At 43.0% G+C, this 16,778-nt stretch overlaps 1 protein-coding gene across 10 annotated transcripts in view; it reads right to left on the bottom strand.

The window, feature by feature from the left end:
* The window catches only part of CHD6 (chromodomain helicase DNA binding protein 6), a 128,581-nt gene that overhangs the window by 77,598 nt on the left and 34,205 nt on the right, over positions 1–16,778 (bottom strand). For 9 of the 10 annotated variants that reach the window (XM_077335241.1, XM_077335234.1, XM_077335233.1 and 6 more), the window contains 2 exons: positions 5,780–5,923; positions 1,323–1,375 (listed from right to left, as the gene is read on the bottom strand). In XM_077335241.1, coding sequence (XP_077191356.1) covers positions 1,323–1,355 — 33 coding nt within the window. In that variant the 5' untranslated portion in view covers positions 1,356–1,375; positions 5,780–5,923. Of the gene's footprint in view, positions 1–1,291; positions 1,376–5,779; positions 5,924–16,778 lie in introns of all 10 variants that reach the window. The other variant, XM_077335242.1, reaches the window with a different exon arrangement.

Below are 16,778 nucleotides of genomic sequence, written 5' to 3'. Positions count from 1 at the left end.
CTTTAGAAGGAAGAGGTTGGATCTAAATTAAATTTTCCCTTAATAGAAGGGGAGGTATAATTTCTGTCCATTCCCCCTCCCTACTGCAGCCCCCCACCAGTGCCACTCCTGGCAGAACTTTGAGGAGATCAATGAGTTGCTGTACAAGAGGAAGAGAAATTAAAAGTTCTGTTCTGCTGATGGGATGCCTTCCATTAGTGGAAAATTTTATTTGGATGCAATCCAGGATCACCAGATAAGCAGGCCGGAACTAAACTCCTTTCCCTTAATTCCATGGGTGTTAAAGTCAAACCCTAGGGGAAATGAGCTAGAATTGCTTTAAGACTTTGTTTCAGGGCACACTTAGAAGAGCAGATTTATTCCTTTTCTAAGAAGCTCAGCTGAAAAAATCCTATTAATAGCAGTCAGGTCACAAATCAACACGCAGCAGGTTGGTTTGTTCTATGCAAGTATTTCACCCATAAAGCACAGCTTCTATACATTAAAACAAATTCCTTCCCTTCATCACTTAGGCCACAGTCATGTACATGTACACAGGAAATACAATGGCCACTGATTCATCAATCTGCGGGCATACTTATTTAGTGAACTGCACGAGCATATAAAAAGCAGCAACATATCCTACAGAGGAAAGGAGGAGGCTCATTCTAGCTTGCCTTATTTTCAATCCCAACTGTTAGCATTTTTCCCTCATTCACTAACTCTTACAATCCAAGTTTTTCCTTTCCTTTAAGAGTCGACTTGTTTGACCAAAGGTCTCAAGTCAGGCCAGGCAAAATATTCCAAAATTATTTCTTCTTCATCATCATCATCATTATGTATTTTAATAAACTTTATTCCTAGATTTAAAAGAACCCCTGGTTTATTATTATTCCTAAATTCTATTCTTAGCCCCGTCATTAAAAAGACTTCTTCTCCTTCTATGTAATCAGCACCAAGAAGATATTTGCCAAGGCTAAAGTAATCCTTGGACCCTCATTAATAGCCCAGGTTTTTTTTCCTACTAGACTGGGCATTTTTGTCTTGAAGTAACTCTCCATTTATGCTTCAGTAATTGTTTATTTATTGCTAAATCTACTAGTATTCAAGTAGGGCTCTGGGAAGCCATGGCAGAATTATAGCTAAGGATAGTATTTATACAAAGAATCTTGGGAATTCCACTTCTCACAGAAACAAACACTGTTAAAGAAGTTCTCCTTCCTCACATGACAAAACAGAGTCCAATCTGTTCAGATCCAAGTGGAGACATTAGAACTGGACTGCTCAACCATGCAGGCAATGTTTTACTTACTGATTCATTGGGAGGGGGGGAGTTCACCAACCTGTTTTTCTTTCTTCTGTATTTTCATTATCATCAATTTCAGGATATATATTTCTGCAAAACACAAAACAAAAGGCTTGCAAAAAGTCTGCTTGAGGAAAATGAGCATATAATTATAATACCTTCCTTGAAAATATAGGCTTTAATCTCACAAAAGGTCCATTTAAAAATGTTATTCAAAAAGTAAGAGCTTCCACCAGCCAAGAGTTCTGCAGTAACATACCAGTATGATGCGGTGGTTAGAGTATCTGACCAGGACCTGGGAAAACCAATTTTCCCACTCAGCCAACTCTGCTACAGAAGCTTGCTGGGGTCACCTTGGACCAGACACTCTGCCTAATGTACCTCATAGGGTAGTAGTTCTGATGATAAAATGGAGGCGGGGAGAGTGATGTCGTAAGCCACTTAGTGTCCCGATTGAGGAGAAAAAGCAAGGTATAAAGAAATGTAAATAAAACAGGCAAAATTAAAGATTCACAAATACACAGCAGTAATATAAGTAAGCACCATAATATATTTGTTAGTCCTGAAGTGACCCCATAACCATTTGTTGGTTTTGCTGAAAGAGACTAGTGTGACAAGATTTTTGGTGGGGGGATCACTTGGGCATGAAATTGGGGTCACTGATGATAGGCAGGCAGTTGTGAGTTCCTGCATTGTGCAGGGGGTTGGACCAGATGATCTTGGAGGTCCCTTCTAATTCTACTATTCTATGACAATTCTTTTGAAAACGGGGCCTAAATGTGAGAAGGCACCACTGCACTTACAAGTAATGGCCCTTCTTATAGAATAAAGACACAAAGGGTCCTTTATTGTCAGATGACCTTTTATGATGGACCTGTATAGTATATGGAAAGGTATTCATCATTAGCTTGAAACTACACAGTTACACCAACTTTGCCCTATTTCTGAAAACCTGAATCCATTTTCCAGTGTCCAGCAAAATGTATCTTATTTTTAACAACCCTGGTGAACACAGCTGACTATATCACAGTCATTCCCTGGGTCAGATGCTGTGCACCCAAGAGTGCTCAAAGAACTTTCTGGAGAGCTTCCGGAACCTTTGTCCACCATCTTTAGGACCTCTTGGAGGACTGGAGAGGTGCCAGAAGACTGGAGGAGAGTGAATGTTATCCCAATCTTTTAAAAAGGGAGATGACGTGGGAAATTAGAGGCCAGTGAGCCTGACCTCAATTGCAGTGAAGATAAAGAAGCAGGTTTTAAAGGGGGTGACCTACAATCATCTGGATCCAGGGTAATCAGTATGGATTTGTCTCCAACAGGTCCTGCCAGACCAGCTTGGTTTCCTTCTCTGACCAAGTGATGGGCTTATTAGAGAATGAGGAGAGTGATGAGAATGGAAAATCAATGGGCGTTGTTTACCAACAGAGGCATCACATCAAAATCACAAGATGTCATAGTTCCACTGTATATTGCATTGTTTAGACCCCACTTGGGAGTACTCTGCAGTTCTGGAGGCTTCGCTTCAAAAAGGACATAGACAAAATTGAGAGGGTTCAGAGGAGAGTGATGAGAATGATCTGGGGCCTAGGGACCAAGCCCTATGAGGAAAGGCTTGGGAATGTTCAGCCTAGAGGAGGTTGAGAGGGGACATGACTGTGGTTTTTAAGTATCTGAAAGGTTGTCACAAAGAGGAGGGCAGGAAAAGGTTCCTGTTGGCAGCAGATGAAAGAACCCACAGTGATGGGTTTAAACTACATGGAGAACAAGATCGGCTAGATATCAGGGACAGAAATTTCACAGAGTAATTTAGCAGGTGAATCAACTGCCTAAGAAGGTTGTGAGCTCCCCATCACTGGCAGTCTTTAAACAGTGACTGGACAGATACTTATCCCAGATGCCTCAGGCTGATCCTGCATTGAGCAGGAGATTGGACTAGATGGCTTGTATAGCCCCTTCCAACTAAGATTCTATGATATTATGTTTATATACTGCTTTTCCATTCAAAAAACTCAAAGTATCATACTGCTTTCCCATCTAGGCACTGATTTAGTTTCAACAATGATACTGCATCATGAGTTCCTAGATCATTCAGGGAACTATTCCTCATGTTTTGCCCTAGCTAAGAAGAAAGAAAATAAGTATCTCTTCTCCAAGAAAGAGGAAAAGGGAAGACTAACAACAGTTGTCCTGAGAAACAAGAAGACATAAGATGGTTGCAGAAAGTAAGAGATTTCCCAGGGAAATACCACATCAATAAGGTTTAAGGATCAATTTACAAACTCCCAACACTAACAATAACCACCTTCAGGCATCTCAGGTGTAATTCTTTGATTTGCTTGTGCCAATATCTGCCACTTCTATTATTTCCAAGTATTACTGCTATTTTTGGTATTGCTTTTATTCTGCTTCAAGCTGCTAGTGTGAGATGTTTTTTATTTTTTAACTTGTATTACAACTGCATGTTTTAAACATGCTGTGGGCAACCACATGTGCCATTTTAATGGCAGAAATGCAGGGTATAATTATTTTAAATAAACAAAGCCTTATCTTCTAAAAGCATTTCCTGACTTGAAACATCTCCTCTGTCTACACCAACAAATGTACACCATTTGACTAATTAAGGACCAGTAATGCCAAGCAACTCAGAAGCATTATCAGTCCTCCATGCACAATACAACTAAGAATCTATATGTCTAGACTGGCTGCTGCCATGACCTTTCAACCTGCATCATGTTGGCATTAACTTCTATCCCTTGGCCTGTGAGGAACCTGACTTGTTCTGTCATATTCAGAAAGGTATGGCCATTCCTCATTCTGGAGGGTATTTGCAGAGCACAGGACGATAGCAGGCTGCTTATGTTCTAATTATAGTCATGAAGGAACAAGGGCTAGTTTACTCAACTTGGACAAGCCCAGAAAGATGAAGCCTGGTTCAATGGAAAACCCAGAGAGAACGAGATCTGATCAGGTGCAATACACTAACAAAAGGACACTCAGTGAAACCAGCTTGCCACCTAGTAAACTGACATCTTTCTCATCTCTGACGTCCACCATGGAAGCCCCTTCTGGATACACTTGTGGTTAGACACATTCATGGAGAATAAGTCCATCAATGGTTACCATCTTTAGTGGCTAAACGGAACCTCCATAGTCAGAGTCAGCAAATCTCCAAATGCCAGTACTAGGAGGAAATTATGGGGGAAGACCTTGAAACAGGTTTCAGGACTACATGAACCACCAATCTGATCTGGCAGGGCTCTTCTTTTGTTCTTCTCTCCATCTCAAATCTCTTGTGCTGTTCAGAAGGCTTCTCTCTGACTTCCCCTAAATTTACTCTGCCTCCCTCTAAGCTCAAAATATCCAAATGTTTGCTTTGTTTATTCTCTGGCCCCAAAATCAAGAGCTTCTATTATTATTCCAACTCGTGCTTGCTTGTCATACTCAGTCCTGCTCCATATGCTTTCCATTTTGGATCACTTTAGATGACATCCTGGAGCTACATTTAAATTCCCATTCGGCTCTCTTTACAAGCTTCCCTCCTAAAATTTCAGACACAATTGGTTTATGTTTAATCTTAAGGTTCATGAGGATCGCTAGATATCTTATGTACCATGTAACTCTAGGGGAGGAGGAGAAGAGAACAAAGAGAAGGATTTTAGCTATCCAGCTCTGTAAAGAGAAGAGTTCTGGGGAGGCAGGTGTCCAGATATTTTGTAGGCACTGCGGATAGTTACATATTCTTGTGGACATGTACAATCCTTTGATGATACATCTGAATCATACTTCTGCTCAATAACTATTCCTGATTATTCTGCTAAATAATAATCCTTTGTTTTAAGCACCCGTTTTTTGTATGTGAGTATGTGTGTGTGAGAGAGAGAGAGACAGAGACAGAGATTCATTCTCCTCATGCCAGAGTGTTAAAATCAAAAGCAGGATCTCCTTCGGAGCTGAGAGCTAAGGGCCTAGTTGGAGCTCTTGCAGTTCCACAGGGCCTGTACAACAGAGCTCTTCCAAAAGGCATTTGGTTGAGGCCAGGTGTATAGTAAGTTGCTTTACCTCAGATCAGCAATCAATCTAACAGAAAGCTGCCAAATTCTATGAGGAACAACTACCCAGTGAGTGAAGCTGAACTCTTCCAAACTTTACAAACTGAGATCATTTCAAGGTCACTTCATACACATGACAGGCACACTTAAAAAGTGAAGTATGAATATATGTATCATACAGGTATGCTCATCAAGATACATGGCAGACTGCAGCTGTCTTGTTGAAAGTTTTAGCTGCTGGCAAAACTTGAGTTTGCTGTCAAAAACATACAATATGCCCCTGAGATGCAAAACACAGAACTTGGACCCTTATTTCAAAACATGTATCTTGCCACTTAACTGGTACTGTTTTCAACTTCACTGAGATGTAAAAAGTCTTGTTTCTGCCCTTGGCACATACACCTACATGTACGCACATACACACAAAGAAGGAAAATGTGCTTGCCTTCTCCAAGAGCAATACATTGCCAGGAATCCCAAGTGGCCTGTAGAAAGCAGACGGATGAGGAATCTTGTGCAGTTGGGAAGAAGGACCGAGAAAAATGTGGAGTCTCTCAAGTCAGAGCCTGGACGTTCTTACTTCAGCATCCTGGAAGGCAAGGAAGACACCGAAATGACTGAGGATTAGCAAAGCTGCACAAAGAAAAAAATCCCTGTCAAATGTATTGTTGTTGTTAGGTGCGAAGTTGTGTCCGACCCAACACGACCCCATGTATAATAGGTCATAAATAACCAGATGCTGTACAAAGTATTAGAGATCACAAGCTGAGAGAAAGGACCTCAATATATTACTAAGGAGTTTCACTGTCCTCTCAGCAGCTTAGCTGGCCTCTGTACTGTGGCACCTACAGTGATACAATGCCAATATAACTCTACAGGTTTCTTCTCACTGTATTACACATGGCACAGTGAATTGAAATATCTACGGGATTGCCCTAGGATGCTACACAATGTTTGGCTTTGAGCCCTGAAGACTGAAACTGCATTTCCAAGCCACATCTCCAACAGGAAACAGCAAAGTATCACAGAAATACTTTCAAAAAAACATAAACAAACTCTAAAGATGGCCACTAGATGACAATAAGCCACATGACAATTTCAATATGTAGTAAGAAACAGAAGTGCTCTGGGCCAGGAGTCGGCAACCCTCAGTGCCAGGCTGCTGGCGACCGCGCCTGCCTCCCCCCCCCTCCCGCAACCAGAAGCTCGCCAGGTCGCGAGTGAAGCGGCCGCTGAAGCAGCAGCCAAAGCGGCTACTTCGCTTGTGGCCCGGCTAGCTTCTCACTGTGAGTGGGGGGGGGGGGAGAGTCAGGCGCGGCTGCCGGCACGCTGGCGGACACAAACACACATGCGCAGCAACTCTGTGCATGTCCGTTTGCACGCAGCTGCCACACGTGTGCAGTGCCCGGGCTGCCGGCTCTCCCCCAACCCCCGGAGGCGGTCGTCAACCGCAAAAAGGTTGGGGACCGTTGCTCTGGGCCATCTGAAGCAAAGCAAGTAATTGTTTTCGTAGCCCCCAAAAGGCTTTCATCCCCACTTCATCTGGTGATATAGAGCAATGAACTCCAAATTGAACCACTGCTCTAGGGAAAGGCCAAAGACAAATTCTCTCAAAGTTCAAACTTCAGCTGTTTCTCAGAAGTGAAATCAGTCCAGTCCCACAGTGCTAACAGAAGAACAGGGCTCCTCAGAAACCTTAGAGTGTATCTACGCAGCAAATGTCAAGTGCACCAAGAAGCAAAGGGAAATTTCTTCATCAACTAGAGTTGCCAGCAGCCCAGAGAAAGGGTGTCCTACTCCTTTAAGAAAGGCTTAATGGGATTTTACTCCCCCCCCCCCCCGGGCAATGAAAAACTTCATCTTCCCATTTAAGATTAAGCCTCTGCTGAAACTTTTTTCCTCCAGGTTGTTGCCAACCCACTTTTTGTTGACTGCAGTCTAGAGAGGGCACATCTTGCAAACAAAACCCAGAGAAACCAAACCATAGGGTTAAAAAAAATTTTACCCCACCTTTCAGTATTTAAAAAAAGCGCTGTCCGGGTCACCTCCGGGTGTCCGCCCGCGCTTCCGCCTGCACGGGCCAATTCGGGCATGCCCAGGAAAGCTGGGTGCACGCGGATTGAGCCAGCCTCCAGAAGCTGGCCACAAGGCGCTCAGCCAGCCTCGCAGCAAGACACTGCCTGGCCAACGAGGAAGGCAGTCCCGTGGAGCTGTGCCTCTGTTGCCGGTCAGCCCGCCCACCAGCAGCCATGGCGGACCAACCAGCAGTGCAGCCATCGCTCAACCCAACAGCAGGACACCCACCTCGGCCACTGTGCACCAGCTAAACCACCTGTGTGCCCACTGCCCCACCGGAACTGCTAAGGGAGGTTGGGCACTGGCAGGCCTCTCTGGGGGTGCGCACTGCTAGCACCCATTTCATTCTTGGATGCAACGGGCTTGCAAACTAGTGTGTGTGTGTTTGTGTGTATAGGGAGTGATTATTACCTTATACGGAAGATTATCTTTAAATATTTTTATGTAATGAAAGTAAAACGTTGTCTTAATGCACATGTCCCAAAGGAGAAAATATTTTATAAGAGTTTTTTTCTAGTGTTCCCCTTGGAAAAAAGTCCACAGGAAACAACCTCTCCTTAATTTCTCTGTGGGCTTTCTGGCTTTCACATCTTTAGTCTGAAAACCACAAAAACAGCGCAAGTCAAACAAACATGGGGAAAGACTTCAACATCAAGGCTAGACTACTGCAATGAGCTCTACATGGGGTTGCCCTTGAAGAGAATTACCACTAGCATATAATGATATTAACTGGATTAAGTTGTGAGAAAAATATTGGTCTGATCTTATTCCACCTACATTGGCTCCTTATCAGCTTCTGGCCCGAATTCAGTCTGCTGGTATTGACCAATAAAGACCTACATGACTTGGATTCAATATACCTTATGGATCGCCTACTCCCATATGAACCTACCTGATCACCGCAGTAATCCTGAGTGACCTTTTTTTGGGTGCCCTTGCCAGCTTGGCTACATAGGTAGTAACCTGAGAAAGTTTTGACACTAAAATTATGGAATTCCAATCCCAGGTACTCTGTCATTGTCTTTCACCAGTAGGTGAGGGGCTGCCAATGCCATAGGCCTATGGCATTGGCAGCCCCTCAATGACCCTCCTTCCTTTTTATATTATTTTGTTAAATTGGTGAAGTTGGGGTTTTTTACTCTTTTATGTATTTTTAAAAGCTTATTTTAATGGTTTTGATAGTTCACTGCCTTGAACTATCAAAGGCAGCATTGAGTGGAAAGGCAGCATTAAAATGTATACAAAAAACTAAACAGTAGGCACACTCTTACTTGGTAGCCACTTGTGTTATCCCCAAGATAGGGGACATTCAGATGAGCCATTCATGAAGACCTTTATAACTGGACAGGTTCCTATGGGAGCAGGTGGCCTTTAAAATATACCAGTCCAAGATATTAGGAACTTTTATAGGTCAAAACCTGCCTTTTGAATTGTGCCAAGAAACCAGCTGGCATCAAAGGAGTTCTTTAAATATTGGCATGATGTTTACATCCCTGTTTGTGTTAGTTAGCAGCCTTGCAGATACATTCTGAATCAGCTGAAGTCACACGATGCAGAGTCTATCACAATATTCTCATTCAATACCCTTCATTTGCAGATGATCTCTCAGAACAAGCTTGGCCCAGGCAGAGATACTACGGTGGTGCTATTCCCATGAGCTCTTCTGCATCTTCCGCTTTCTTGTGCCAAACTCATTATTGTCGCACAGCAACTCCTTAGCTAAGAGGCAAAAGCCATGTGACAAAAGAACACAAGAAATCACACAGCAGAAGCAGCTATCTGACTAGCAAGTGCCAGACTAGTTGGACACAGCATGCTGGGAGTTTTCTGCAGGTCAAATTTCCTCCATGCATACATAATATGGGATTCATTACTGACATCCTGGTAGGAGGAAAATTCTGTTATAGAAATAAATCCAAACAAAGGCAGAGAAAAGCGAGGTCAGGAAACACAGAGGGATACGTCAGAAAGAAGGCAAATGAATGATTGCCTATGCTTCCTAGAATCAATTCACTAGGCAACCTCTCTGCCTTTATAAAATCCAGCTTACACCAGAGGTGTGAGGCCATTCAACCTTTACAAAGATGGCAGCAGCCCAGAAATAGTGCTAAGACTCAGCATAGTCCATTTAGCTTCATTCAAAGGCTTATTGTATTTCAGTTTTAAAGACTCCCTATTTGCAGCTTCAAATGGGTAAAACAAAAAGTGGGATATAGTCAAGACATCATAACAAGCTGATATTAAGCCCAAGTTTTGCACAAATGAAAGATATTGCTATAATCGCAGGCAGCCCTCAACCTTCTCAACACCCCCCCTTGTGCACAGAACTTCATACAAATCTTCCAAATTGGATCACGTTCTAATGCATTGTTGTTGTTGTTGTTAGGTGCAAAGTCGTGTCTGACCCATCATGACCCCATGGACCATGATCCGCCAGGCCTTCCTGTCCTCTACCATTCCCCGGAGTCCATTTAAGTTCGCACCCACTGCTTCAGTGACTCCATCCAGCCACCTCATTCTCTGTCGTCCCCTTCTTCTTTTGCCCTCGATGGCTCCCAGCATTAGGCTTTTCTCCAGGGAGTCTTTCCTTCTCATTAGGTGGCCAAAGTATAATGCATAATGATGTCTAAATACACGAGCCCCAGTGCATCACTCTGACCCTTTCCACACTAAGAACTTTGCTGCCCCAACGCCCATGTGGGAGCACAAATCCAGGGTGGACGAGGTGCACCAGGCCAAATGCTCCCCTAATGCTCTCAAAACCTGTCCCAAATTCGAACTCCAGCCTGCAGTCCAGTGCAAAGCCTCCAGTGCGAAAGCAGTGTCTGTTTACTCAACACAAGCCATGATTCCAAACATGAAGGTAAAATTAATAAAATTAAGACGATTAAATTGTTCCATTACAAATGAGATGCAAAGCCAACCCAGTACTAATGCATCAGTTTAAACACACACACACACACACACACACACGTTGTGTCAGTTTTAAAAGCTCAAAAAGTTTTGGAAAACTTAGAAGTGCAAAAACATATCTTGACTAAACCACATTTATGCTGCATGCCAAAAACTTCCAACCTGCATGCTGGGGCAATGTGCCATGAGAAATAAATTGGTTTGTTAACCACCCCTCAGCATAAAGAATACTATATCCCCCCCCCCCAATAAACACCTATTGAGGAGGTTGCCCACTGCACCTCTTCAAGATTCAGTGCTCCAGCTTTGTTTTCTTCCAAACATTTTTTGCTTGGAACAGCCAACTCTGCAGCATCAGGTGTGATTGGCTAATTATTCCCCAATGCAGAGAAGCTGCAAACGCTGCACAGAGAAGGCACATCTGGGTTTGTGCAGAAAGATAAGAGGATGGGTTTCTTTTCAAGCAATTTTCACTCATATATGTTAAAAGTAATCCTTAAGGGTATGAGAGCGTAATGTGCCTCTAACTTCAATTCAGAAACATGGTATGCCTCAAGTGTTATAAGTAGTTCCTTTGTGAAAGCAGAAAGGAACACAGGCAGCATAAGTGTCACGTTCATTGATCACCTTATTTATACATTTTCTTTAAAAGATATACTTTTCTGAAAAGTTGCAAAGCGCTCCAGGGTCTTTGTGATGTCCCAAGCAGAAACCAATCAGCAGGCCTACCACCAAACTCCACTGCAAACTTGCAGAACTGGTTTCCCCTGAGTTTGATCCTGAAGAACGCGAACGCGAACGCTGGCAGGAGCTCCTGGGAATTGTAGTCCATGGACATCTGGAGGGCCGCAGTTTGACTACCCCTGCTCTAGGAGCTCTAGTGAGGGCTGAATTTGGGTTGCCTTCTGTTAAAACTAATTTGCACATGGCCTTATTTAGATTCTGCAGAAAACAATGAAATATCTCCACTAATCCTCTTCTGAGGAGAGCAACACACTGCTGCTTTCAGATGCCATTCATATAGCTGGCTTCAACAATGTCTTCTGTTACTCTCTGGTGGATGACTTTCAGGCTGTCCCCTTGCCCGATTAAGAGTGAAGTATAATTCTCTGCTCCAAATTTTTCCTGTGGTTCAAGTAGTTAAAGAGTTATTTGACCAAATCACCTTTCCTAGTCTTAGAATGGCTTAACTTCTCTGAGGTTCAAACTATGCTTTTCAGCCTCTCTAGATCGTCACTATACACAAATATCAATTGCTGCCCATTTTTGTGTTTGTGGCACCCGAATCCCAAATACCTTCCACACTACATTCTGATCTGTCCTTTGCATCCAGAGTTCAGAAACAAATTCATTAGAGAAATTCTGAAAGGCCTGGCTTTCCCCTTTGTGGTGGAGGAATTATCCCTCCTTCTTACCTACGCGGACTATGAGAAAGTAGCAGTTTTCCCTGGCAGCTAAGAATTCAAGAACTGCAAATAATGGTTGAGACTCCATTATTACTTAAAGGTGCTAATGTTTCAATGAACTTTTACGTTTTTAATATTATGGCCTTGTTGTTTGCTATTCTTGTCCATGTTTTATTTGTATGTTTTATCTATTCAATTGTGATAGTCTTTAGCCGCAACAATAAAATTCTGACTGATTGAGACAGAGACAATGCCATGAGCACAGGCTTGCAGAAGGTCTCAGGTTCAAACCCCAGAATCTCCAGTAAGGATCAGGTTGTAGGTAATGAGAAGGGCCTGAATTCAAGATCCTAGAGATCCACTGCCACTCTGAGTAGACAATATTGACTTTGATGGCCTACTGGTCTGATTCAATATAAGGCAACTTTGTGTGTTGATGTGTTTATCACAGTTGAATCACATTTCTCATGGGCAGGCCTATCCATCCATCAATGCATCTGCTATTCACCACAAATGCCTGTCTGGTGGACTATGGGGCCACACTGCCCCTTGTTTCAAGTCCAGGGAATCGTGTCTCAGATACAGACAGCCAGGAGAATAAACTCAGAGCGATTTCCATACTCTGAAGCAGTTCATAATTGGACCTCACCATCAACACGTTGTGTCTCAACAATGCAAATAACAGCCAAGGCTCACATAAATCAGCAGCTGGTACCATATCCTAAGGCCTATAATGGGAAATGGTCTGTTTCTCAGAACCTTTTCTGGGAAGTGACAAAATTCTTTGGCAAGCCCAGCATGAAATCATAGAATCATAGAGTTTGAAGGGGCCATACAGGCCATCTAGTCCAACCCCCTGCTCAACGCAGGATCAGCCCAAAGCATCCAAGAAAAGTGTGTATCCAACCTTTGCTTGAAGATGCCAGTGAGGGGGAATTCACCACCTCCTTAGGCAGCCTATTCCACTGCTGAACTACTCTGACTGTGAAAATTTTTTTCCTGATATCTAGCCTATATTGTTGTACTTGTAGTTTAAACCCATTACTGCGTGTCCTTTCCTCTGCAGCCAATGGGAACAGCATCCTGCCCTCCTCCAAATGACAACCTTTCAAATACTTAAAGTGGGCTATCATGTCTCCTCTCAACCTCCTTTTCTCCAGGCTGAACATTCCCAAGTCTCTCAACCTATCTTCATAGGGCTTGGTCCCTTAATTAGCATTTTTCCCTCACTCACTAACTCTTACAATCCAAGTTTTTCCTTTCCTTTAAGAGTCGACTTTCCTCTGCAGCCAATGGAAACAGCATCCTGCCCTCCTCCAAATGTTTTGTCTCTCACTACAGTTACCTTCTAGTCATGAAATACACAAATGTACTATTGACAACACAGCAGATGGTCTCCTATACTCCTGCCCTACCATTATTTGTTATGTACTTCATTTAAATCCAATTTTTCGTTTTGTGCATTAAGGTGGATTACACAGTGTAAGACAAGGCAGTCAAATAGAATGAGATATCCAACAAACAATGCAGTAGGACTAGAATTACAAAAATCAGAAAGAATGCAAAAAAAATGTATCTGACATTTGTCATAGGCATGATATATTTATTTATTATATACAATAGTGGAATGACAAATATTATTTTACAAAAGTAGAAAATAGTGCCGTTTAGAGCAAGATAGTATGTAAACAAAGGAATAGTCTGTTATATAACTCTTATATAAATATGTTCATCCTTACATTATGCTACACTTTATTCTCTTGATAGAAATTTTGTTGTTAGGTGCGAAGTCATGTCCGACCCATCGCGACCCCATGGACAATGATCCTCCAGGCCTTCCTGTCCTCTACCATTCCCCGGAGTCCACTTTTCGCACCTACTGCTTCAGTGACTCCATCCAGCCACCTCATTCTCTGTTGTCCCCTTCTTCTTTTGCCCTCAATCGCTCCCAGCATTAGGCTCTTCTCCAGGGTGTCCTTCCTTCTCATGAGGTGGCCAAAGTATTTGAGTTTCATCTTCAGGATCTGGCCTTCTAAGGAGCAGTCAGGGCTGATCTCCTCTAGGATTGATCGGTTTGTTCGCCTTGCAGTCCAAGGGACTCACAAGAGTCTTCTCCAGCACCAGAGTTCAAAAGCCTCAGTTCTTTGACACTTAGCCTTCCTTATGGTCCAACTTTCACAGCCATACATTGCAACTGGGAATACCATAGCCTTTACTAGACGCACTTCTGTTGGCAGGGTGATATATAGAAATAACCTTATTAAAAAATCTGGTTTTTTACACAGCTTCATTTCAAGTAGGCCATTCCACAAAGTGAGAGCCACAGCATAGATGTTTTTCAGGAGGGTAGCTGTGTTAATGAGCAGAAGGGGCAGTTTTGAGTTCAGTAGCACTTCAGAGCCCCACAAGATTTGGGGTTATAAGTTTCTGATAGTCAAAGCAGGATGGGATGTCACAGGTACTCAGGTTAAATATGCTTCATATGAAGGTGTCAGCCTTATGTTCCACTGTAACCCAGGCAAAAGGTTTCCTCCTGGCCAGACATCTGTAAGTTAAAGCATTTGCTAAAAATCCCTGCAGGATTCCTCCTATCAGAAGCTGCATGTTATGCTGCAGGTGCTAACATAGCCTTCATTTGCCTGAAACACCTTGTGCTTAAGGCTCTGTTCTTAGCAGTGATCACATTGACTTGGCATGTATGAAAACTAGGAGCCCTACCCACTGCACAGGGTCTGTGCATCTTCCAAAAAGAAATGTCAGTTCTTTGCCTTGATCTTTTGATGTCAAAGGTGAATTCTACCTTCCATGGAATGCATGAATCTACATTCATTCTGACTCTGAATGAATCTGCATTCCTTCTGCCTCAAGCCAATCCATCCCAGAGAAGAGAATTGGCATGATGTGGGTATATACACTGACTATACACTGACATCCAGTTCCCATAAGTGAACCAATTTTTTTTATGTTCTACCATCCACTTGTTAGAGATAGAAAAATATGTAAAGCCACACCCAGTAGGTGGCTTAAAGAATATATTGATATGGATCTGGCATACTCATTTTTACAGCCTCAAGATGGAATCACTGCTTGTTCAACTAGGAGTCCCTTTGTCAATAAAGCATTTCATACTAATGCATCAATACTGGACATTTGCAGAGCAATGACATGGACCTCTTCATCTCCCTCCATCGGGTACTCTAAAATGGACTTTTTACACACTGGTGGAAGCATCCTTCAGGGGGCAGGCCCTTCAATGAGTTGTTGATAAAGACTCCCTGATCGACAGTTGGGAATGGGCTTTGTCATTCCAAGCACATCAGGATGATTTCCTCTCCATTAAATGATTACAGACCATTGGACTTACTGTGAACTTTCTATATGAAGAAAAGTGAGACATCCTGGATATCCACCCTATTTTCTGGAGGTCCGTTTTCACCTACGTTTGTAGACGTATCTCTGAGAATTCCTGTTCTTCTTCTCAGTTTGTTTGACACGAAGGGCACACAATCAATGGACAGCTAAGGAAGCTTCTGAATGGCAGAGGGTGGATCGTCCTTCTGGGGTGAAAAAGTGTGAGCTGTTTCCTGCCTCCAGGAATCATGGGAGAAGGAGTATCTAAGCAAAGCAAGATTGCCTTTTCTTCCTCAAATGAAAGGAACTTTTATGGTTACTCTACTGTTCCATGGTGCCACAGCTGTCCAGTTATGAGTGCCTGAAGCTACTCATTCTTTCTCTCTGTTTTGACCAAACCCTTGTAGTTCCTCATTTAGCCATATGAAGTGCAGCAGTATGCTACTTATTTCATAGAGGATTACTCTGCCTCAGGAATCCTGTTTCAGTCTGACTTTCATATATTACCTCTTTGTCTGGTAGCGATCATATTGCCCTGTTAAATATCTGTCTCTGCAGTCACTCAGAAATTAATATCAGTAGGTATAAGCTAGAGATCTAATATTTCTGTAAACTATGAAGCTGTGGAGAAACATCCCCCACAACTGAAAATTGTATTGATATTTTATTATTTAACAGCAAATTGACTCGTGAGAGTTTAGTGTAGTTAACAAATCTCTCTTTTTGTAAATGCTTGACAAATGCTTGATCAGTCAAAATGCTCAGCCTATTTTTCCTTTCTTTATAGAAGTGGATATATCTGACCTTTTATGCTTTTCAGAATGGCTTAGGGCACACCTGGATGTGGCTGTGTTCCTGGGTCCGACTGGGAGCTCCAGTGCCATCATATTAGAGCCTAATAGGGTTGATTTAAAAATGCTGTCAGATCTGCAGTGGTGGGACCAGGTGCTTTCCCTCTGCATCTTTGCAAGTGCTGAAATCCGCCCCCCTCCCTCATCTGGTTTGACACCAGAAAAAAAACACAGGAGAGAGGTATAAAATAGAGTGCCAGATCTTACCTCACTGCATGCCCAATCCAGGTCAGCCCTTGCAGAATTTTTAAATTGTCTCTGTTAGACTGTATAGCACTGGTGGCTGCACTGCTTTAGGATGCTTAGGGCTAATCCTGCGTTGAGCAGGGGGTTGGACTAGATGGCCTGTATGGCCCCTTCCAACTCTATGATTCTATGATTCTATGATTCTACCCCTCTAGGAGTGCCATCGTGTCTACTTGTATCCTCAGAGTGACTTATAAAAGCAACATTAACCAAGCACTGAAGTAACAAAATCACACATCAAACACAAATCTACAAACCACCCCGGTATAAATTCGTTGTTCAGAATCATACTGTGAGATAAACTAGTAAGGAATCTTGTTTTGGGAGAATGAATTTTAATTTGCAACCAGCTTTGGTTTCTTTGCAGGGACACTGCATGGTCTTTGCATCTCCCCCACCCCCCTTTTCTCTTTTGCTCAAGGGCAGTCCTAGCCATGGGGTAGCTAGGGCAGTTGCTTTGGTGTGGTGGGGCTCTGCAGGGGGCCCTCACTGCCCTGCAGCCAGCTTCACCAGCTGCTGCCCTACAATTGTTCCTCTCTTCCTCAGACTCAGGCAGTGGAGGTGGAGGTCAATCAATTGTAGGGCTCTAGGGGACCTGCTG

This window comes from Paroedura picta, chromosome 4 (genome assembly GCF_049243985.1).
Source record: "Paroedura picta isolate Pp20150507F chromosome 4, Ppicta_v3.0, whole genome shotgun sequence".
NCBI lineage: Eukaryota > Metazoa > Chordata > Lepidosauria > Squamata > Gekkonidae > Paroedura > Paroedura picta.
This window is presented reverse-complemented; position numbering and strand designations above follow the sequence as displayed.